This window comes from Hyperolius riggenbachi, chromosome 3 (genome assembly GCF_040937935.1).
Source record: "Hyperolius riggenbachi isolate aHypRig1 chromosome 3, aHypRig1.pri, whole genome shotgun sequence".
Taxonomy (NCBI): Eukaryota; Metazoa; Chordata; class Amphibia; order Anura; family Hyperoliidae; genus Hyperolius; species Hyperolius riggenbachi.
The window spans coordinates 254,537,151-254,562,875 of record NC_090648.1 but is presented as its reverse complement, the minus strand read 5'-3'; the positions used below and the strand labels follow the sequence as shown (position 1 = coordinate 254,562,875).

The window sequence follows — 25,725 nt, the reverse complement described above, 5'->3', positions numbered from 1 at the left end:
TTTCTGCAGGCAGGGAAAGACTGTGTGACTCATCTGTCTGAGTCATCAGTGGGAGAGCCAGAGAGAGAGGTCTGTGTGATTCATTTCTGCAGAGCAAAGAGGGAATCGGGACACTGCTCTACTCTACCGCTCAATGGGCTGCGGTAATTTACCGACCTCCAAGGGCAGCTGGGGAAATCTTTATGAATTAGCACACAGACCGGGAAAATACCGAGTGCGGTATTTTCCCGACAAGATTTTTGTTATCGCACTGCTGTTTATGAATCGAGGCCTAAGTGTTAATACAAACATTTCGCCATGTAACAAAATAAACCTGGATTTGTGAGACACAAGTGGTAGCTGCCCCATGCTCTATGGTCATCACTTTTATAGTCATGTTTCATCTCCATCTACATTTTAAGCTGATATATTTAAAGTGGTATGAAACACAACATTTTATCTCTGCTCTAAAACAATAAACACAGCATCAAAGCAAAAAAAAAAAAGAAAAGAAAAAGACTGGTGAAAAGTCACAGAAGGGTAATGTTTCACTTCACTAAAACTAATTGATTACACTTCATTTTGCCAGACTAATTATCAGATTGTCTTGTAACTAAGTATTTGCGGAGCAAACCATGCTGAGAACGTTCTCTGCGCCCCGCTGGATAAAGCACAAGCTCCTCTGCATCTGCAAGTATAGTTCAACACAATCTGATAATTTTGTCCCAGCACAGCCAATCTTATTACTTAGCTCAAGTCTGAAATAAAAGTTTGAGTTCTAAACACTTTCAAAAACATTAACCACTTCCTGCAAATGGTCATTTATAAATGTGCTATCTGCGCATCTTTAGTGCCAATAGGATGTTTTTATAAGACTTTGTGCAGGTGTACTGCGTATGCATGCATGCATTTGTTCTATTCAGCCCATGCCATGAAATGGTTAAATCAGTCATATATATTTTTTTCCTATTCATTTTACACTGTGTTTAATGTTTTAGACCAAAGATGAAATTTGAGTTTTATACCACAACATTGGTGATCAGTGTGACTGCTGCTGGATTACTAAATAGCATTTGCCATATTGAAAGTGGACTGGGGACCGTTATTGGCTTAAAGGGGACAGAAAGTGGAGAACCAAGGTATTTTTTCAAACACCTGTTTGCCACTTTTGCCATGAACTGCCGCTTTGAACTGGATTCAGGCCTCTGTTCTTTGGCAAATTGCCATTTGCTACATCTAATCCAAGGCTGCATTTAAATGACTGCTGCTTTAAATAACCACTTCAAGGAAACTTTGGTAGGCAATCACACAGCAGATTAAGCAGATCAGCCATTTATAAACATGATGTTTTTAAAGGGAAGATCGACAGGTGAAAAAAAAACATGGTCTCACTACAGTTATTACTGCAGAATAAGAAGAAATTGTGTGATCAATCATTGAATGTCATAAAAAATAATTTTTACACAGGCTGGTTAAAATTACATTTGAATTCCCCCCCTCCCCCACAATGTGTCCTTAAATAACAAAAAAAAAAATTTCTGAAGAAAAATTCCATTTACCTGAAACGCTGTGGTCCTTAAGATCCCTCTGGAGTTTAATTCTTGCATGAGGAAATGGATAATGTATAGGCTTTCCATTCATCTAATGCATATAAAATGTATATATTAGAATTGTATCAGACATTGAGTATTTTCTGTGAATGATTTTCATGTACTGGCAGGAAGACTATCAAATTGGTGGACTGTAGCATATTTTGTTAAAACTTATTTCAAACCACTATATCTAAAATATGTTTCATCAACTTTAATGACAACTTTGCCTCTCTTAATTACTTACCTTTCTTGGTACTATAATGGAATGGGATCTATTTACCATAACTGTTATGGGGAGAGATTATACTTTGCCATGCCATGAATGACGACTTAAAGTGTACCTGAGACCAAAGTCAAAGAGGCCTCCTCCAGCCCACTTGAGGCTGCTCCGTCCATCGCCACCTGGGCCGATCCTGCCTTCCACTGAATCGCCCGGTATTCTGGTCGGATCACACTTCGTCACACGGCCTGCATGACAAAGCTTGATTCGTCCAAAGTACCAGGCCATACAGAGGGGACAGGAGCAGCCCAAGGAGACATTGATGGATGGAGCAGCCTCAAGGGGGCTGGAGGAGGCCCCAGGTAAGTGTAAAATCTGAGACCTCTTCGGTCTCAGGTATCCTTTAAAGTTGTACTGTAACACAGTTGTGTCAGTATAGTCAAATAAAATGCACAAATTTTCCAACTCAAAGTTGTATACTTTATGCAGGGAAATAATTAAGGGAATAGGTTTAACTCCCCTAAGTGTGTAAAACACACATCTTTGCAGTCATAAAAGCATATTATTAAGTGGACATCATTTCATATCAAGTTGATATATGAAACAAGAGATGTGTAATTACAATGAATACTTACAAAATAGGTGAAAAGCTAAGATAAATACATAAGATTAGTCTAAACTTGCTCTCTGATCAATAATACCATTATATTGTGTTTAAAAAGTGAGTAAAAAATAGTGAGTCAGGGCCTATTTAGGGGGGAAGGAGGGAAATTAAAAAAATAGGATACTTTATAAAAAACATCTTTTTAAATTATTAAAGAAAAAATTGCAGCAGCAATCAGAGACCACCTTAAAAAAAGGCTCTACTAGTGGCAAGAAAAAGGAGGTACAATTCATTGGGTTAGTAAGTTAGTAAGTTGTATGGACGAGCAATAAATTGTTAAAGTGGCTAAGTGCTAAATTGTAAAAAAAATCCCTGATCACTGCGGGGTATGAACTTGTGGTCCTCAAGAGGTTAAAGTTTCGAAAGCTTGCTATAGACCATGAACAGTTTTAGTCATTAAAGGTTTTACTGGAATCAACGCTTGTTGGTTTGATGTCAGCATTGATTACCTCTTTATAAATACAGTATAATGGCCTTTACTTATAATATTATTTAATTAATGCTGCTTTATAAATATGGTAACACTCACATATTATTGATATATATATATATATATATATATATATATATATATATATATATATATATATATATATATATATATATATATATATATATATATATATAATTTAGATAAAAAGTAGATTTTTATGTATAAAAACCACTCAATCCCCAACAAATCCTTTGATGCAGAATCCCAGGCTGCAGCATTCAAAGAAATCAATGGTGAAAGAGGATCTGCAGAAGCTGGAGAAAGAATAAAATCCACTTCTTTAAAGAAGTGGTAATCAGCTGATATGTTCGCCACCACCATACACAGCCCCTTAACTGTCTCTGTTCTTTAAATGTTGATTATTGAATCTGAAAGTACAAGTACTATTAATGAAGATTGAAGTATGTCAACAGTTGCCATCTAGAAACTGAAGCATCTATCTTACTTGATCATGTGGATGAGATGGTCTACTGTGACATAATTTGTCTGGCAGTTTTCTGTCAAGTCCATGTCCATTGTCCAAGCGTGCTTCTCTAGGCTTGTCAAACCAGTCTGTTTCTTCATGACGCAGATGATAGGCTTTGAAAATCAATGAAATGTCAATATATCTGTTTTAAGCATTACAGATGACAGAGGAGGAAGACATTTCTGAGTAAAAGTCATGCAAAGAGCTAACCATGCATCTCGTAACAAGATCATAGCGTCACATGTAGGCAAGCAAAACAGCATCTACTTGTGCGGTGTGCAGTGCAATAAGAACAGACAGTTTCAAAAAAGTCACAAAACATTGCCATGCCGTTAGTGTAATGAGGCGGAGAGATTTCCTGATCATTTTTACTGGGTGCAGTGAGGGGTGACCTCATGTATACAGTGTTTTCTACAGAACATCAACTACCAAAACATTACAAATGATATGGACCTTTATTATCTGGAATCATCATGAAATATATATATATATATATATATATATATATATATATATATATATATATATATATATATATATATATATAAATAAAAAAAATAACATTAAAATATATGTCATGCTATGATATGTCTTCTTACAAAAACATGGCTCATGACCCACAGGAAAGCAAAAGGAATTTCATAATTGTACACATAGCTCTCCCAAATGAAGTCCTACTCTAACTTTTCTTCAATTATCTTATGCAAATAAGATTGGAGAACAATGTATGAATCTAATGAATTTCAAACTGACATGAAAAACTTTTTCATACGTATAAAAACTTTTACATTCATTTGTTATTTTATGCTTGCATCTGCTGCAAGCTGTGCAGATTACTGAATATATTAAATTGGACATCAGAATAATTATTAATCTTTTGCATGATGCTCGTAATTGCTAATTAACCTTACATTGATTTCAGATTGTGGAGTTGAATAGCCAAGAGAGGTAATCATGTCGCACTCTCGCACCTGGTAATTTTGGTGCGCCATAGAGAATAATTACATGGCAGAGCCAGCTGTGTAGTTATGGTGTTTGGTACTTAGTGGTGGAATTTATTGGTGTACCGACTTGGAGGTTTCAATTAGTGGTGGGTTAGTGTTAGGTGTTGATGGGGGAATTTGTTTTAGGCATAGAAAGGGGAGGGTTAATGTGAGAGTTAGTTTACGATGGGTGGTAGTACTAATTCCAAATAAAATTTCAGCTTGAGGATGTGCCAAAATCTCCAAGTGATATTTTTACATGTATGCTTAAATAGCTGACAAAAGATCTAGTTTAGTTATACAACCTGTGGTGTGAAGTGCAAATTTAAAATTTTGCTGTATAACATCAAACACAGCAAAAATCAATACAAAACATAAAAATATTGGTGTTATGCCACTTGAATTCATATCCACACTGTTCAGAAGTGAACTGATAGCAATTCCTATTGCAGTAAACATTATCAGATTGTTTAATAATTAACAAATTGTGATATAAATTAGGTAGGCAACATTTTCTGCCTCCCCCTGGGTACAGCAAAAGCTTTTCTGGATTGTTTACACAGCTCAGTACACTTCAACACAATCTGATCATTTTTGCAGGCTGCAGCATTCTTTTCAGTTAGCTTCTAAATGAAGTAGAACTTTTAATTATTAACCCTTCCAGTAACTTGAAAACCAATTTTTTTTTCTTATTGGTTTTATGCTGTATTTAATGCTTTAGACCATAGATGAAACTTGAGTTCCATACCACTTTAAATGAAATGATACATTACAACTATCTTTCCTAGTTAAAAATATTTACTATCTATGTAGACTTGAGGTTATCTGTATGAAACAACATATTTGTCTAAGTCATTATCATGGGATTTACATTATTTATTTTGAGTGCATGTCTTAGATGCTTAATGGAGTTATAACTTTACATATAATAATAGCTGACTTCGCAGTAGCACAGAATTATTAAATATACAAAAAATACTATAATGTAAGAAAAAGCTTGCAATCTTTAATCTGTTAGGTCAGCTTCATGGCTAACATTCTTTTTCTCAAACTGTACTGTTGGTAAAGTGTTAGTGTATTTACTCCTTAGTGTGCTCACTTTAAAAAAAAAAAATAATTTTAATGCAATAATGCAAAATACTTCAACAACATTTTTATTTCCTCATGTTTAAGATATAGGTATATCAAGCCCAGTTACTGATGTAGTGAACATCAAATTTTGTGTTCCTGAACTGGATGTCCGCGGCGGGCTCCACAGACTTAAAGGGGCACTACAGCGAAAAACTGTAAAATTTTAAATATGTGCAAACATATACAAATAAGAAGTACGTTTTTTTCAGAGTAAAATGAGCCATAAATTACTTTTCTCCTATGTTGCTGTCACTTACAGTAGGTAGTAGAAATCTCGCAGAAGTGACAGGCTTTGGACTAATCCATCTCTTTATAGGGGATACTCAGGGATATATCTATTTTCAAAAGCACTTAGTGAATGGTAGTTGCTCTTTCCAACTGCCAACAAACTGTGTAGGGAGCAGGGATGCTGGCCAGCATCATTGTTTAAATTATTTGTAGGGAACATCTTTATAAAGAAAAAAAGCCTTGCTGAGAATCCCCCTATGAAGAGATGGATTAGTCCAAAACCTGTCACTTCTCTCAGATTTCTACTGCCTACTGTAAGTGACAGCAACATAGGAGAAAAGTAATTTATGGCTCATTTCACTCTGAAAAAAACGTACTTCTTATTTGTATATGTTTGCACATATTTAAAATGTTGCAGTTTTTCGCTGTAGTGCCCCTTTAAATGGCAGGTGAACAGCCGCCAACTTTAGCAGTTAAAATTTGGTGGCCATTAACCTTCCTGGCGGTAACCCCGAACGTAGTTCGGGGTAAGCCACACAGGAGTATTTCTCAGGCCCTGTTGGGCCAATTTGCATAATTTTTTTTGCTACACGCAGCTAGCACTTTGCTAGCTGCACACCGATCGCCACCGCTCCGCGCTGATTCGCTGCTACCCGCCGCGCCGCACCCCCTCAGACCCCTTGTGCAGCCTGGCCTATCAGCGCCAGGCAGCGCTGAGGGGTGGATCGGGACTCCCACTGACGCCATGACGTCAATGACATCATCCTGCCATGGCGACGGGGGAAGCCCTCCAGGAAATCCCATTCTTTGAACGGGATTTCCTGATCGCAGATCGCCAGAAGTGATCGAAGCGGGTGGGGGGATGCCGCTGCACATTTAAAAAAAATAAAATAAAAAAAAAACTGTTGCGCTGCCCCCTGGTGGTTTTTAACCACTTGAGGACCGTGGGCTTTACCCCCCTTAAGGACCAGTCCCTTTTTTTCTATTCAGACCACTGCAGCTTTCACGGTTTATTGCTCGCTCATACAACCTACCACCTAAATGAATTTTGTCTCCTTTTCTTGTCACGAATAAAGCTTTCTTTTGGTGCTATTTGATTGCTGCTGCGATTTTTACTTTTTATTATATTCATCAAAAAAGACATGAATTTTGTCAAAAAAATGAGTTTTTTAACTTTCTGTGCTGACATTTTTCAAATAAAGTAAAATTTTTGTATACATGCAGCACGAAAAATGTGGACAAAAATGTTTTTAATAAAAAAAAAACCCATTCAGCCTATATTGATTGGTTTGGGTAAAAGTTATAGCGTTTACAAACTATGGTGCAAAAAGTGATTTTTTCCCATTTTGAAGCATCTATGACTTTTCTGACCACCAGTCATGTTTCATGAGGGGCTAGAATTCCAGGATAGTATAAATACCCCCAAATGACCCCATTTTGGAAAGAAGACATCCCAAAGTATTCACTGAGAGGCATGATGAGTTCATAGAAGATTTTATTTTTTGTCACAAGTTAGCGGAAAATGACACTTTGTGACAAAAAAGAAAAAAAAAGTTTCCATTTCTGTTAACTTGCGACAAAAAAAAATGAAATCTGCCACGGACTCACTATGCTCCTCTCTGAATACCTTGAAGTGTCTACTTTCCAAAATGGGGTAATTTGTGGGGTGGGTTTACTGTCCTGGCATTTTGGGGGGTACCTAATTGTAAGCACCCCTGTAAAGCCTAAAGGTGCGCATTGGACTTTTGGCCCCTTAGCGCAGTTAGGCTGCAAAAAAGTGCCACACATGTGGTATTGCCGTACTCAGGAAAAGTAGTATAATGTGTTTTGGGGTGTATTTTTACACATACCCATGCTGAGTGGGAGAAATATCTCTACAAATGACAATTGTTTGATTTTTTTTTACACACAATTGTCCATTTACAGAGATATTTCTCCCACTCAGCATGGGTATGTGTAAAAATACACCCCAAAACACATTATACTACTCCTGAGTACGGCGATACCACATGTGTGACACTTTTTTGCACCCTAACTGCGCTAAGGGGCCCAAAGTCCAATGAGTACCTTTAGGATTTCACAGGTCATTTTTGTTTCAAGACTACTCCTCACGGTTTAGGGCCCCTAAAATGCCAGGGCAGTATAGGAACCCCACTAATGACCCCATTTTAGAAAGAAGATACCCTAAGGTATTCCGTTAGGAGTATGGTGAGTTCACAGAAGATTTTATTTTTTGTCACAAGTTAGTGGAAATTGATTTTAATTGTTTTTTTTTTCACAAAGTGTCATTTTCCGCTAACTTTTGACAAAAAATAAAATCTTCTATGAACTCACCATACTCCTAACGGAATACCTTTGGGTTTCTTCTTTCTAGAATGGGGTCATTTGTGGGGTTCCTATACTGCCCTAGCATTTTAGGGGCCCTAAACCGTGAGGAGTAGTCTTGAAACCAAATGTCGCAAAATGACCTGTGAAATCCTAAAGGTACTCATTGGACTTTGGGCCCCTTAGCGCACTTAGGGTGTAAAAAAGTGCCACACATTTGGTACCGCCGTACTCAATAGAAGTAGTATAATGTGTTTTGGGGTGTATTTTTACACATACCCATGCTGGGTGGGAGAAATATCTCTGTAAATGACAATTGTTTGATTTTTTTTACATACAATTGTCCATTTACAGAGAGATTTCTCCCACCCAGCATGGGTATGTGTAAAAATACACCCCAAAACACATTATACTACTTCTCTTGAGTACGGCGGTACCACATGTGTGACACTTTTTTGCAGCCTAGGTGCGCTAAGGGGCCCAACGTCCTATTCACAGGTCATTTTGAGGCATTTGTTTTCTAGACTACTCCTCACGGTTTAGGGCCCCTAAAATGCCAAGGCAGTATAGGAACCCCACAAGTGACCCCATTTTAGAAAGAAGACACCCCAAGGTATTCCGTTAGGTGTATGGCGAGTTCATAGAAGATTTTATTTTTTGTCACAAGTTAGTGAAAAATGACACTTTGTGAAAAAAAAAACAATAAAAATCAATTTCCGCTAACTTTTGGCAAAAATAAAATCTTCTATGAACTCGTCATACACCTAACAGAATACCTTGGGGTGTCTTTTTTCTAAAATGGGGTCACTTGGGGGGTTCCTATACCACCCTGGAATTTTACGGGCCCCAAACTGTAAGTAGTCTGGAAACCAAATGTCTCAAAATGACTGTTTAGGGGTATAAGCATCTGCAAATTTTGATGACAGGTGGTCTATGAGGGGGCGAATTTTGTGGAACCGGTCATAAGCAGGATGGCCTTTTAGATGACAAGTTGTATTGGGCCCGATCTGATGGATAGGAGTGCTAGGGGGGTGACAGGAGGTGATTGATGGGTGTCTCAGGGGGTGGTTAGAGGGGAAAATAGATGCAATCAATGCACTGGGGAGGTGATTGGAAGGGGGTCTGAGGGGAATCTGAGGGTTTGGCCGAGTGATCAGGAGCCCACACGGGGCAAATTAGGGCCTGATCTGATGGGTAGGTGTGCTAGGGGGTGACAGGAGGTGATTGATGGGTGTCTCAAGGTGTGATTAGAGGGGGGAATAGATGCAAGCAATGCACTGGCGAGGTGATCAGGGCTGGGGTCTGAGGGAGTTCTTAGGGTGTGGGCGGGTGATTGAGTGCCCTGGGGGCAGATAGGGGTCTAATCTGATGGGTAGCAGTGACAGGGGGTGATTCATGGGTAATTAGTGGGTGTTTAGGGTAGAGGCATACAGTATACGGGGGAAGGGGGGGGGGGGGTCTTGAGGGGGGAATCTGGGGAGAATCTGAGGGGTGGGGGGGTGATCAGGAGGGAGCAGGGGGCAGTTTAGGGAATTAAAAAAAATAGTGTCGACAGATAGTGACAGGGAGTGATTGATGGGTGATTAGGGGGGTGAATGGGTGCAAACAGGGGTCTGGGGGGGCGGGCGGGGGGGGGGGGGGTCTGAGGGGTGCTGTGGGCGATCAGGGGGCAGGGGGGGGGGAAATCAGTGTGCTTGGGTGCAGACTAGGGTGGCTGCAGCCTGCCCTGGTGGTCCCTCGGACACTGGGACCACCAGGGCAGGAGGCAGCCTGTATAATAGGCTTTGTATACATTACAAAGCCTATTATACAAATGGATCGGCGGATTTCTTCCTTCCTCCGCCCGCCGGCGCTGCTAAGTGGCCGGCGAGCTGGAGGCTAAATCCCCGGCCATCGATCCCCGGTGGAGGATCGCATCACGGATGACGCGATCGCTCCGCCCATGCCCGTACAAGAACCGCCACCTCTCGTACATGCGGCGGTCCTTGCGGGATCCACTTTCCGGCCGCCCATGTGCAGTGGGTGGTCGTTAAGTGGTTAATATACCGCCAGGAGGGTTAAAACATTTCCCACACTCACAAACTATTTTCTCAAAAATCCCTCTTGTTCCCACTGTCCTCCTTAACATACCCTGCAAATGTAATTTTTAGCATGTACCGGGGCTTTGCTAAAATCGGCGGCCAGTGACTTCAATGTAAAAAATGCCAACACAAATTTCTTACAAAAAAAATTTGTGTTAAATACAAACAGTGAACAGCCCATGTTCGCCAAGAAATGTCTGCTGGTGAATTGTTCGGGCCATCTCTAATCCTAGTATGTACAGCATAAGCTGATATGGTATGCTTCTTTTTTGTAATGTAAACAGTGGCAGTGATATGCTTTTAGTTTACAACAAAAGGAACAACAGTAATAAAAGTACCTTCATACAATACTACAGTATTGATTAACCTCTTGCCGACTGCATCATGCCGATGGGCATGGATGCGGCGGCAGCCCCAGGACCACCTAACGGCAATTGGCGTAAGGTCCTTGGGGCATAGTTTGCGGTCGCTTGTGCGCTCTGACGTGCGCTCATCCCCGGTCTGACGGCGATCGCCACTGGGAGGCTATTAAGTCAGTACAGCGCTGCGATCTAAGGCAGCGCTGTACTGGGGACAGCCGTGTGACACGGCTGTCCCCTCCTGGAGCTCAGAAGTGATCAGCTGTTATACGCTGAAGCCTATGATAGCTGATCACAGTGATTGGCTGGCGGGTGGAGGGAGGGACAGGAAGTACATAGAAAAAAATAGGCACTTTTATAAAAAAAATAAAAATATTTGTTAAAAAAAACTGAAATATGGGGAGCGATCAGGCCCTGCAGCGAGCCCTTAAAGCTGCAGGGCCAATTTAGTGAAAAATGTCCTGGTCTTTAGGGGGGTTTAACACAGCGGTCCTCAAGTGGTTAAAGCCCCATTTTAAGTTCTGTTAAGCACACTTATGCATAATTACATTAACACATTAAGTCCTTCCCTCCCCACCCCATCTCATAACTTAAACTGAACTGAGAGGAATATGGAGGCTGATATATTTACTTCCTTTTAAACAATACCAGTTGCCTGTTAGTCCTGCTGATCTCTTTGGCTGCAGAATTGTCTGAACCACACACCTGAAACAAGCATTTGGCTAATCCACTAGCACTTCAGTCAGAGACACCTGATCTGCCATGCTTGTTTAGGGTCAATGGCTGAAAGTATTGGAGGCACTACATAAGCCGGACAGCCATGCAATCTGTATTGTTTAAAATAAAATAATAATATGCCAGCCTCCATATCCCAATCACTTCAGGGGTGCTTGAAAATGTGTCTGAAGTATGAGCACATTCAATATGGCTATGGCATAAACTGAATGCAAAGAAAACATATATAAATGATATTTGACGAGCATGAACAGTGCCTGAGCCTAAAACTGTCCCTGCCTCTCCTGTCCATTGATCTGCAAATGCTGTAGGTTCTCTGGCCAGGCTTAGTTCATACAGGAATTGCAAAGCTTATCTAAGGAACTGGCCTGTGTCTCCTAACTCTGAATCTGGTATTAAATTGAAAGGAGCAAAGAGGAGTTTGTTGCCTATCTGACAGAGTACCTAAACAGCTTGGGTTACCCACAATCACTAGGAAAGTATAGGGGACTAAAAGAGGCAGAAAAATTCTCCTACTAAAAATCAATGCTTAGTGTGATTTGCCTTCTTAAAGGGAACCTTAACTCTAAAAAAAATGAGCCCCCTGCAGCTATTCTGTGCCCTCGCAGTCACTCATGGCTCCTCTGGTCCCCCGCTGATGGCTAGTTTCATTTTTGCCAACTGGGAGTCGGCCTGCCGCCATGCGTATGTTTTTATGCATTCCTGCTGGTGCAGTAATCTATTGCAGACATCAACAAGAACATTTTTACGCGTTACAGGTGTAATGTGTAAAATATTACGCATTACACCCGTAACGCATATAAATGTACTTGTTGATGTCTGCAATAGCTTCCTGCACCAGCAGGAAAGCATAAAAACATACGCATGGTGGCTGGCCAACTCGCAGTCGGCAAAAACAAAACTAGCTGGCAGCGGGGGACCAGAGGAGCCATGAGTGACTGCGATGGCACAGGATGGCTATAGGGGGCTGGTAGATGCCCCAGGTAAGTAAAACAGAAGGCATTTGCGACAATTCAGCTTTAAGTGAACATCTGTGGTTACCCACAATACACCACTGCTGAATATGCAAATTATCTCTTTATACCCCTGAAGCCAGGCTTACATCCAGAACCGCTGGTGTATAGCAAACCTATAGCTTTACATTTTACGGGGCCACACCAACCCCACATGCAGAAAGCCTGCAAACTGTTCAAGATAGAGTTATATTGCATTGGACAAAATTCAATCATAAAATAACCCAGCTAAGACAAATCTTACAACCATGAAATCACTTATAAATTACCTATAAATAATAATGATTACTTTTCTGACATTTTCCAAATAGGAAGAATACGTGCCAACAAAAAAAACTCTTAAGTGGAGAAGTTTAGCAATTAAAGATCACCAGGAATGGTGCACATTAGTATGAAGCCTCCAGATAAATTTTATCAAGGAGAAACCTCGGTACAAATTTCAAAAAAATAAAAGTATGCTCCCTGTGAATGTGCCTTAAAGCTAACCTGAGATTAGGGGGGGGGGGAAATATTTTATACTTATCTGGGGCTTCCTCTAGACCCATGACCATGGTAGCCTCCCTCAACATCCTCCCAAGTGCCTCCGTCTGCCGGCTATAGGCTCCAGTAATCTGCCACCAGTCATGTAATTCCGCCTTTTCTGCAGAAGAGCTTAACTGATGTGACTGAAGGCAAATTACCGGGCCTGATAGCAGGCAAACGGAGGCACCAGGGAGGACAGTGAGGGAGGCAATGGTGGTCATGGGGATAGAGGAAGTTCCAGGTAAGTATGAATTCTTCAAGCTGCGAGCGGAGATTCTGCAAGGGACATGTCGGCTGCAAGGGGTTGGAGTAAGCCCCCAGTAAGTATATTATGGGGCAGCATGATTTGGCTGATGACTCCTTTAAGGTGGCCATACACTTATCGATTTTCCTTTCGATATCTGGCAGATTTGATCACTCTGATCAAATCTACTAGACACTGATGCCGCTAACCATGTCTGAACAACTGATTTTTTGCCAAAATCAATGCAATTGATTGATCACAAAGATGGAAGATATTGCTAAATTGGTTGCAACTTGTAGACTTGGTAGTGGCACAGTGGTAGACGGTAGTGGCGTCTGATTCCAAGATGACCAATGTGCAGTGTTGGCAGTGGAGCTTACACTTACGTGTACACTGGCATGTTTCCCATGTCTTCTCTTTATAGTCGCCAGACACTCCTCCTTCTCTTCTCTCCTGGGGCACCTGTGTCCCATGACAAATGCTGGAGGCTGAACACTAGAGGCCCAGTGTGTATGTGAACACATGCAAAGGAGCCACTAGTGTTCAACCTTTAGCATATGTCACAGGACGAAGGCACCTCAGGAGAAAAGAGACATACAAGAGCTGGAGATAAGACATGCGTTGGAAGACAGGTGAGTGTAAGCTCTACTGCGTACACTTTGCATGGCCAAGGGAGGAGCACATTAGATAGGGGAGACATTGGTGGTCAGGCAGGCAGTGCGCAACTCCACAGATATGAAAATGTGTACAATGCATGGAAAAATGTGATCACAGAAATCCTGTCCTTATTAGATCATGATCTGAGAGGGATCTAACTGTTCTCCACATTCACCAGTTGTAACGGAAAAAAAATCAAAGGAACTTGAAAACAAGCATATGTGAGAGCCATTGCAGGCTTCCTTAAAAAGAAATTTTCTGCCTTTAAAAATGTCTAACTCACTGACCCAGAATAACTATGAAGGACAGGAGTTCATACTATACTTTAGAATCCGACTGGCTGAGCATTTCATCCAAACGAAAATACTAATGCGAAAAGATTAGGTTGTTAGCAAGGCAATGGGCAATGTTTACAGCAGAAAACAAAGCAAGCGCTCACCAATATGGGCCGCATCTGAATGACTCACCACCTCATATGCACCGCTTAAATAGCTCAAATACACACTCAGCAATCAGACAGATGCAAAACATATGCAAAACTAAACTAGATACTTACCATGCAAAACAGGATAGCACAATGGGTGCTGCTAGCCTGGTAGTTACAGAACTGTGGATACAAAATATAGGTAAAAGGCTGCGCATCCCTGATCCCCTGTCAGGGATGCGCAGCCTTTTACCTATATTTTGTATCCACAGTTCTGTAACTACCAGGCTAGCAGCACCCATTGTGCTATCCTGTTTTGCATGGTAAGTATCTAGTTTAGTTTTGCATATGTTTTGCATCTGTCTGATTGCTGAGTGTGTATTTGAGCTATTTAAGCGGTGCATATGAGGTGGTGAGTCATTCAGATGCGGCCCATATTGGTGAGCGCTTGCTTTGTTTTCTGCTGTCTGTATTGAATGTAAGTTACACATTTTAGCGTAGCTGCTGCCAGGGTAAAGACATTTGCTTTTAACTTAGGTCAGTTTAGTGTTAGGACATCTGCTCTGGAGATTTACCTCAACGTTGGTGCAGATGTCTAGTATATCTATATTTTTGCATGCAAAACTATGATGGAAGCTAAAATTTCTCCATAGACCAGTATTGCATTGTTTGGATGCGGGCGTGCATTTTAGTCCAGGGGGGGGCGGTGTGCGCCACAGCGATTAACCATTCAATTGTACAGTATTGGGTCAGGGATGCGCAGCCTTTTACCTATATTTTGTATCCACAGTTCTGTAACTACCAGGCTAGCAGCACCCATTGTGCTATCCTGTTTTGCATGGTAAGTATCTAGTTTAGTTTTGCATATGTTTTGCATCTGTCTGATTGCTGAGTGTGTATTTGAGCTATTTAAGCGGTGCATATAAGGTGGTGAGTCATTCAGATGCGGCCCATATTGGTGAGCGCTTGCTTTGTTTTCTGCTGTCTGTATTGAATGTAAGTTACACATTTTAGCGTAGCTGCTGCCAGGGTAAAGACATTTGCTTTTAACTTAGGTCAGTTTAGTGTTAGGACATCTGCTCTGGAGATTTACCTCAACGTTGGGGCAGATGTCCAGTATATCTATATTTTTGCATGCAAAACTATGATGGAAGCTAAAATTTCTCCATAGACCAGTATTGCATTGTTTGGATGCGGGCGTGCATTTTAGTCCAGGGGGGGCGGTGTGCGCCACAGCGATTAACCATTCAATTGTACAGTATTGGGTCAGGGATGCGCAGCCTTTTACCTATAATGGGCAATGTTTGAAAGGGAACGATACAAGCAATTTATAAATTCCTTTCAAATCTGGTTTCTTTTCATCAGAATCAGTTATAGGGCAGGAATTGTAAGTCCTCTCCAGAGTGGTCACTATCTTTTGATAAATGCTTCCTAAGAATGGATCTCCACGTTGGATTGAGTGTGCAAATATCTCTGCAATATTAAACTGGCCTTAGCCACAACTACTTGGACTAAAATAATGGGCACGATCCAATCCACTTTTTCTCCTAAGTTTTCTCCTAGGTGATATGTTCAAATTCAACCCCAAGTCTACCCCATTAAATACTGCACTTGCAAAGTGCTAAGATATCATATAGAAGTTTGTGAAGTACACATTGCAACATGTACATATGCCCCTATTTCTCAAAGGGACTATTTAAAGGGAACCAGAGATGAACGTTTCACACAAAATAAACATATCAGTTGATAGCTTGTAAAGAATAAATGCTCTACCTGATAATTTTGCCGCTCTGGTGTGCCTTTTTTAGTGTTTTTTATCCATTATTGCTCCAGGAAAAATCAAATATGGCCGCCAGCTCAAATCCCTTCTCCTTCCGGGTTATATGAGTTGTTCTGGATGTGCTGTCTAGGCTATATGAGACTAGGCTGCTATCTAGGCTATATGAGAAAGGCTCATCTGTGTGCTTTCATTTTGGTATGATGTACTGCCTGTAGGAAGTGTCTCTCATAGGAATGAAACTGCAGTGATCAGCATCTATGCAGACAGAGCACACAGGGATCATATTACAGCCACAGAGCTTCTCTCTCAGCAGAGCAGCCCCTCCCAGTCATCACAGCTCTCAGTATGCAGGAAATCTAAGCCAGGAGGGGGAAGGCTTGGGCTTGAAAACACTTCACAGTGGAGTGACTCAGCTATAATGATTCCAGGTCAAACCTCGACTGAATAGTCGGTGGATTCTTATCACAGCTGCTAATAGACTAATTAAGCAGATAACAATGAAACTAAAAGCAGGGTAGGTGTTTACTGTCATGTTCCCACTGATAAATGTAATAAAATACATGAGGGTGCTTCGTCTCTGGTTCTCTTTAATGTCCGTATCACACAGTTTTAGGGGAAAAGCTAACAGACTCTGCCATTGCATTTTTAGGATGTACAAGGAAGCCAGAGTATATAGAAAAACCCACACATGAAAGGATAACATACAAACTCTACACAGATTGTGCTTTTAGTGGAACAGGACCCAGAACTCTAGAGCTTAAATACCTATCCATGATCTATTCATGAGCATATGTATGCAGTGGTCAGCTGGGCACAGGGGAAAAGTTGATAGATGGCTCTCCCTGTGCTAGACAATGTAGGGGAATATAACAAATATACTCCCCTACTGAATACCTAGTTTGTCCCTTTGGACACATAATTTGGGGTCTGGCTATTGCTGGCACTCAAATTAAAGTGATTTCAGGAGAAATTCCCTATAGCCAAAATGAACATTACGGTCAATGTGGCACCCAGGTCAGGCACTATGCAATGCCATTCAGGTGCTGAGATTACCTGACTCGTATTTGTGAATACCCATGCAATCAACATTTTTTCTGCAATTGGTATCTTCTAGTCAGTGGGTTTTGTGCAATGTCTATTATTTTTTTTTCTATTTTCTCTGTTTCCTTGATCATGGCCTGGTGCAATTTACCAGTGCGATTGACGAGGTGAGCAAATGGGACAGAGCATGCACTGTTGCTGCAAACCAGATGGGTTTGATGTTTTAATGAGGATTGACAGCAGGACAAACTGAATGGGGCCTAGAAGAAATGGAGGTACATAAAAGATTGTGGGGAGCTGGAAGAGCCCAAGTCAAATTAAGTTCTTTTTTACCAGTTCAGGTCAGTTTTAGGGCAGACTCATTTAGTTGGTTATTTAGAAAGTTTCTGATCATTGGTTTCAAGAAGGCATGGTCAAAGGGATTCTAACAATTCCAAGATGATGCAGCTGCGGTATTTAATCGGTTCAATTCCTACTGCATTAATTTGCATAAAATTAACAAACTTTGCCACCAGTCAGAATCCTTAGCATCACATTGATCATCCCAAGTATAGAAAAGAACTGTATTAAATACAGTTAGAAGATCAGGCAATCTTTTATAAGCTAACTGATGTCCTAATAAAGGATCTTAAAACCTGCCTCTATAGACACTCTTGCCTACTATTTACCTCCCAAAGACACAAAGTCTCTATCTCCTGGCTACTTCTGTAGGTAATTTTTATTTCTTAATGCTAAGCTTCCCATTCTTGGATGTCTGTTATTGGCATATACACATTTCAAATAATCTTTCAACAAATCGGTTCTTTCTGGTGCTTTGCTGTGCTTCCTTGTTCATATAAATAATTTGCGCTGTTAATTCGGTTACATTTTTTCCCTGTACTGAGAATCCTGAGATCATTATCTGCTGTGTTAGTTGACCTCTGTACAGTGTAAACTCTGAATGTTTCCTGCCCTAACCACATTTGCAGGTACCTGATTTGTACATGAGCTGTTGCCACAAAGGCAACTCTCATATCAGCAACATGAAAGCATTGCACAGTCGTGCACCTGTGTCATTATAGAGACTCACTGGAAAGCATGTTCAATGGGAGTTTGAGTTAAAAACTGTTGATATGGAACGTCCATATTAATCCAAGGAAAATGGGGATGAATATGTACTTTAGCATCATGTGGAATTGGGGTAACATGAAAATACACAATGATACTTCTGCCTACCATTATTATTCATTATTGTGATATTATGATACTGTACAGTGGAAAATTATAGAATGAGCCATTTCCCTAATCCTTTTGCACATTAGTAGCTTTTAGGAACTTATTTAGTAGAGTAGTATAAACTGGTTTAGGCATTCTAATGCACTATTTTAAAGCTTGTGCTACAGTAAAGAATACAATACATATGTAGAATACAGTCTAAACAATATTTCACACAATTTGGAATTCTGAGACTAAAGAAACTTGTGGGATTTATTTGTTTCAGTTGTTTGCTAATAAGGCAAATATAAATGAGATATTGAGATATTTACAGCAAACACTGAGCATCATTTAGCTTTCAATTAATGATGTGTGACATGATCTAGTTAACTGTAATAGATGGAAGTATATTTCTACTGAAATTGTAATACTGTATCCCTACTTACAAAAGATGCATTTTTGAAATGTATTATTTTTTTTCCCAAAAGCTCAAGAAAAAAAAATGAAATATAAAATACATGCACAAAGTAGGACATTAATAGTGAATAGTCTATTATTTTACAATAGCACCCCCTTAAAAATGATATTCACTTTTGCCATGCAGTAAAATAGCAGGTTATGCGCAATATTATGGTTTACGTAAAGTCCTGGCCAAGTTTAGGTTTCCTTTACAAGTTTTGTTTAACAACAACAAATGTACTATTATACTTTAAACAAAGAAATACAAACAGAAAATGATGGCAACCTAAAATAATTTTTTTTCTTTAGACATTTGAATGCCACAGATTATATGCAAGATTGAAGCAGCAGCACCACGATGTAAAATACATTTAATTTTTAATCAAAGATGTATCCAAATATAAAATGCCTTACCACGAATGGACCATTAATATGCTCTTTTTTGCCACATAACAATATACACATTCATAACACTTTTAGGTGGGCATAACTTTTTAGTGCAAATCAGAATCGATGATGAGGTGAAAGACAATCTAATGATGTACGATTATGGGACTTTTGTTGCATCATTCAATTATTTGGCATTGTCATACACTTAAGTTTTGTCCTCTATAAGAAATGGAATTTTAATGCAGTAGGCATTTTTCCTTTTAAATAAGCATTTTCAGTAAAGATGATTTAACTGATATGAAGATTTTTTTTTCTTACAAACCAGTATTCATTCTCTACAAAATGATTCAGCCATCTTGATTATATTACTATAAAATAATTTAGTAACTGTTGCCAAATAGGCTTAAAACACTACAAAGTAGGTTTGCTGTTTCAAAAAGTATGCATCTGAATTTTTTCCATTATTTTTGTTTCAATTTCATCCTATATCTATTGTAAAATAGTTATGATAAACAGAATACTAAACGATTGCTTATCTTTAAGTATTGTATGGTTATGCATATATAATATATAGTCTATATATTCCAGTAAGTTCTTATTGAAGAACAAAACTAACATGCAATACAAAGACACACACATATTCTACAAGACTGGCAACAGAAGACTCCTACCATCATTAAAGGAATTTTCTGGAGATTTATCCAAAACAAACAGAAAAAAACATTCATTTACCAACAGACACATCGTTTACATTATGCTTCCAATCCACATTTTAGTACAGATCATGGCAGCTGAAAATATTTCATCATTTCAAATAAAGAAGTTCAGACTTCTGTGTTAATCATAACTTACTGAAAATGTTGTTAATTAAATAGAAACACTTAAGGGGTGTTTTATCAGAGGAGTATTTGCATTCAGACTCAATGGTGTTAACCTAAATCCCCAATCAGTTAAAAAATATTTTCCACTTCAACCAATGAATGCTTGCATTATTAAACCACCCCCTAAGGGTTTTGGGGTATCTGCAGAGGATTTTGGCAGCAAACACATTTTATGGGTTCTATTATCTTACCTAGGTCATTTAATAACATACAACAGCCTGTATTGACTCTTCCAGAAAACACAATATAATTCACTGTCTTAGAGTATATGAATGGATACATGCTTCACCTGTTGCTCAGATACGTTCCAAGATACAGGTTAATAATTCAGTTTATCTATAGTCATCTGTAGTCAAATGGAAGAAAATATTTTCATTTCTGTCTAATGATTCGCCATATTTCAAAAGAAGTGGGCATATCAGAGAGGTCAGAATACAACAGATTAAAAAAAATCTGTCTTTAATAAAGTATTAAGTGCAGTGAAAAATGTAAACGTAAATGAACCTGTCATATACAAAAGAATTAAGAAAATCAATTTATTTTTCATGATTTCACTGTTTTTACTACATTCAGCTCCAAACTTGATAAATCTGGATGCTTCCAAAATCAGTTGCCTAACTGTCTAGTTTTAATCAATGTATACCCCATTTCTTTTGGAATGCAATTCCTTGTATTACCACACATGCAATAACAGCTAGGCAGCTGACATTGATATATGGCATGTAAGGTCAACATAAGCTGGGTAAAATCCCCCAAAAAGTCAACACATCCTTTGAGCTGGAAGTCATATTGTGTCTATACAAGCTGATGTATGCGAAACAAAAGTTAATATTGCTGTAAAGAAAAAAAACTACTCACTATTTCCCTGACTTCAGCTTTTGCTTTTTCACTATTTACACACATAAAATGCCTTAACAAATGTGGCATTCAAAAGTCAGCTTTTTACTACTTATTACTTTAATCTTTCATAAAAATATTACAGTTATACTACATAACACCATAAAAAGGTTGTAAAAATGTTTCCCTGGCACAGAATTTTGAACCCAAAAGGTATTACAGAGATATGTGTGTGCTAAAAAAGCAACCCCCCCCCCCCCCCCCAAAAAAAAAAAACAACAACAAAAAAACCACAAGATATTTATTATCACACACACATTATATATTTAGCTTGACAATCCTGAAGATTGTTGAAGCTTTGTAGCTGACATTGAGCATTTCTTTGCTATGTTAATGTTAAATCTCAAAATAAATATTTACTTTATCGTCTAAAACTGTAACAGTATTGTATAAACCAAAATACTGTGGCTTATTTTGTAGCATTTATTCATATTAGTTTTTCATGCAGTATAAATGTCATGCAATGTACTATTTTAAGATAATCAGAAGCGTAAATAAGGAAAAACACAATGCATGCAAATATTTATTAGACTTCACATATACATTTATTAAATGTCAAACAGACAAGAAGAACAGAAAGTGGAAGCACATATTTCACCACATATACATATACTAACCTGTCTTCAAAATGAAAAAATTGATAATATTTTGCTGCTGCCAAAATGATAGCATACTGCAAAGCAAACTGCATGTACTCGCAGTAGCAAGCAGCTAAAAGAAAGTGGCAAATTCTGTGTGATATATGTGACATATATACACTTTAATGTGAAATGGTAAGAAACACAATGTGGGATCATGCAACATTCATGTAAGTTACAACATGAATGTTAACAATATATGGAAAAACAACTTTTAAACACTATCACTTATCATTATTAGAAAGGCTGATGCACCAGCATTGCTGCATTTTTCATAAAAGCAACACTACGCAATAACTAAAATGGTAAAAGTTGTGATACTGAATTTATTTTGATTCATGCATGCATAGCTTCAAAGGATCGTGAAAATTTCAAAAAAAGTTAAATAACAATTTTTAACACATATCCCACTTAAAAGAATGAGACAAATAAATTAAAGTTTAAATAATAAATACATTCCACAAAATAAATGACAGTGAAACACACACACACACACACAAATAATTCACATAAGAAAAAAAAAAATTAACAACCACAAAATAAATTAATAGCATGCAAAGAAATTAAGATTTGTGTTGTAATAGTAGCAAAGCAGTCTGATGCCATGATTACCTTCACTGTCAGACATGGCATGCTGGAAATCATCCATAATGAATGCTAAGTCACGATCATAACCACGAGTCCTGGATTCTTCTCTCATATGTTGTTGAACCTCAGGAAGTGAATGGCTAGAACCAAACTGGTCTCTGGAATCTGCAGATATTGGTGGTAATGGTCCAGCTGCAGCTCTTGCCATCCCCATTGGTTGACCGACTGGACTTAATGGACTTTCTTCTTCAGAATTCTGTGCTACAATTGGAATCCTTCCCCTGCTTTGACTTATAGGAAGACTGGATGGTTTTGTTCTTCCAGAAGGTGCCACATGATTATATGTGCCATCTAATGATTCTGCCTCATTGGCTTTCTGCCTTAATGAAGAACTTGATAAATCCCTCTTAATTGACAAATCAAGGCCATAAACTGAAGTAGGCCTAGAGGAAGGCCTTGACCTACTACCGCTCACATAGGGTTTATCAACTTCATCTTGCAAAGCAGTTCTCAAGTTTGTGTTAAGGGTTGTACCAAGGTTTTGTGCTAAGGCAGGACCCAAGAATTTTTGTTGATCCGTTATATTTTTCCTTAAACCATATGTAATGTCGTCCTGAAGCATCCTTACCTTTGTAGATATGCTTGGAATAGATGAAGTGCTAGAGGAAAGGTAAGTTGAATAGTCAGGTTCTAAGTCACGATTTTCCTGAATTGGAGAAAATTTAGAAAGTTTGGGGTCTATTAGTGTTTTTTTATGCTTAGCTTGTTTTTGATATAGAATAGCAGATGGCAGTTGCTTGGCAGCTTGTTTTTCTAGAGTGAGTCTACTAATACTATATTTTTCACTTTTAGGGAAGTGCCTGTAAAGGCTGTCTGAATGATAATAGGGTGAAAATCCAGCAAGGGGGTCTAAATTTTCTGTACCTCTTCGAAACTCCTGTTTTATTTGATGCTTAAGAAGTTTTAACTCATAAGGATCCTCCATTGGATCTTCTTCTACTTTTCCATATGTATGTAGTCTGGTTGAGGATGAAATAGGAGCTAAAAAGTCTGTTACTTCAGGAGCCCTTCTAGATTCAACTGTTCGAAGCAGACGGTCTGTTTTTGAAAGCTCTTTTTCATGTAAGCTAAATGCAGAGCTCAAAGATCCAGATCCTTTGGTAAGTTCCCCAATATCATCAATTAGTACATAATTTCTGGAGGCATGATGCTCCAAATCAGCATAAAATGAATCTGCAGATATACTAGACATGGGACTACTAGCCATGCTGCTTTTTTCATCTAGTCCTAATCTTAAATCTAAAGTACTATATTTATTCCCAAGGTGAGAAACAGAGTAGCTGCTGTCAGTAGAAACAGGTGCTATTATAAGAGGTTGATTTCTAATAATGTCATAGTGTGATGGGATTTTAGGTTCTAAATCTAAAGCTCCCTGTCTACTTTTTTGCTGTAGTAATAAGAGCTGTGAAGCATGTTGATAAGAAGATTGCTGGGAAACTGTGGATTGGGGCTGTGGAGTATAAGAAAGAGTTGGTACAGCTTGGAAAGTTGGCTGAGTTTGGTATGATGAAACCTGTTGATGATATAATGATGGCTGGTAGTGCGATTGTTGGGGGTATGCTGTTGGAGCTTGAGTAAGCAAACTAGGAGTCTGATATTGGTACTGAGTGTAAGGGCTTGTTTGAGGAGCAAACTGAGTTTCTGTCTGAGTCTGTGGTGGTAAATAAGGACTATATTCTGGCTGTGGAGCAGTTTGTGGCCTGTCTAAGCCTAGATGGCTTTCTATCCTGGTTGGTCTGGTGTTGCTAACTTCACTGTCTGACATGTAATCACGTTCCTCAGCGACACCTTGCAAATAAGCTCTCTCTCTCTTTTCTCTCTCTTTCAATAAAGCTTCTTTTCTTCTATTAATTCCCATTTCCAGATATCTTAGTTTTGCATCAATTTCTTTTTCCTCCTCATCTAGTTCTGCTTGTTTCTTGCGTAGTTTTGAAGATTCTCTTTCAACTAGATCCAATTCTCTATCGATATCTTGTAGAATTTTAGCACGCGCCATAGTTGTTGTTCGACAAATTCTTCGTCGGGAAACTGATCCAACAGTGCCATATGGTGACTGTAAGCCATTGCTAGTCTCCTCTGGCGGTGGGTTTGGTAGTGTCCTTTTTACCTTCTTTTGACTACCACTCTGAACATTTTTTGTCTATGGCAGAAACAAAACAAACACATATTACTGCACTGACTGCATTTAACATTTCATATGATAAGTAACTTAAAACAAGCTCATTTTGTGTATGCAGCTTTTAGCGGACTAAAATACAAGTCTATATGCCAAGTGCATTTGGAGATTTGTAGTTCATACAAGTGTGCATTAGCACTTACCCAAAGCAATGTTGGTGATCAAAAAATTTAAAATAAATGTATTTGTCCCATTCTGTTTTGAAGAACCATATTTTTATTCATTCATGTCTAATAATTGATTCATTTTCACAAGGTTGTGAAATAATAATGTAGTGGATAATAATAATGTAGTGGAGTTTGAATATTTAAAGGTGGAACACCAGTGATACATTTCTAAAATTTCTAAAGTAGAAAGCACAAACTTTTTATCAACAAATAAAGCAAAGATTGCCAAGAAATGTTCTACAACATTGAAAGGGAGGATACCCATTGGTTGTTTAAGATACCAATGAGGAGCCCTGATGGCATGTTTAAAGATGCTTTGCTGGAGCTTTTTATACTTTAGTATAGTGAGTGCTGATGGTGGGGACCGACATGTGCAGCATTGTTTGCTGAGGGTTTTCAATCAAGGTCTTAAGAGGATATTATCACGGGGCCATTTGAGGGGATTTTGCAGTGGGATCATCAATTAGAGGTAAGTATTTATTGTTATTAAATTACTTTACTTGTTGTGGCATTTGTATTTCAATGTAACCCTTTGTGGATACATTAGTACCCTTGTACTCATTTCAATTGGAGGGCTGGGCATCTGGGGGTCCCCTTGTTAAAAGGACCAGGTAAGCTGGCATAACTCACGGTGTGGAGCCTCACAGTTGGGGCTCTAAATGCTGGCTATATCAGCCACTATGGGTGACAGGGGGCTATTGAGATTATTTTTTTTTTTTAAATGAGGCTTAATTTTTTTTTAATGCACATAAAAGGTTTATTTGCCAAGGATCCTTATACAGCAGTATTGCAGCTGTACAGAAATCTGGGGGAATGCTTTGCTTGATTTGGTTATATGGGTAGGTTATACAAATGTATCTCAGTTAAGTCAAGAACCTCATACTTTGTATTCTCAGGCAATAAAGCTGATGTTTTGGGTCAATAGAGGGTATATCAGTAAGAATTGTACCAATGCAGGAGAAGTAATTACATTTACGTTTTGAAACACTCCCCTCTACGCAGATTAACCACAGCAATCCTAGGCAGAAGTTCAGGGATATAGTAAGAGACTATCCGCTCTTCCTGGTTCTGCTCCACAGCATTCCCTTCTGCTCTCCTGTTGACAATGAATGATGTGATGCGGGGGGGGGGGTTATAACAGAAGCCACTGTTTGGTCGTGTCTGGGCAGAATTAGAAAGATGTAGCTAATAAATGTGAGTAACTGTTTCTGGTTACATAAGCATAGTTTGTGCAAGAGTAAATTGTACTGGCAGAGCACTGACATACAGTACGAAATAGCTGTGGATCTCTTACTAAGGAGCTCTTGGTTCCACTAAGAGTGAGATGATTGCCTTACA

General features: G+C 38.9%; 1 protein-coding gene across 3 annotated transcripts in view; it reads right to left on the bottom strand.

Moving 5' to 3' along the window:
- Positions 1-25,725, bottom strand: part of PCLO (piccolo presynaptic cytomatrix protein) — a 346,941-nt gene that overhangs the window by 77,705 nt on the left and 243,511 nt on the right. For 2 of the 3 annotated variants that reach the window (XM_068276174.1, XM_068276176.1), the window contains exons 7-10: positions 22,009-24,184; positions 19,652-19,669; positions 3,394-3,527; positions 1,539-1,620 (exon numbers count right to left, since the gene is read on the bottom strand). In XM_068276174.1, the coding sequence (XP_068132275.1) occupies positions 1,539-1,620; positions 3,394-3,527; positions 19,652-19,669; positions 22,009-24,184 (2,410 nt within the window). The remainder of the gene's footprint in view (positions 1-1,538; positions 1,621-3,393; positions 3,528-19,651; positions 19,670-22,008; positions 24,185-25,725) is intronic. The other variant, XM_068276175.1, reaches the window with a different exon arrangement.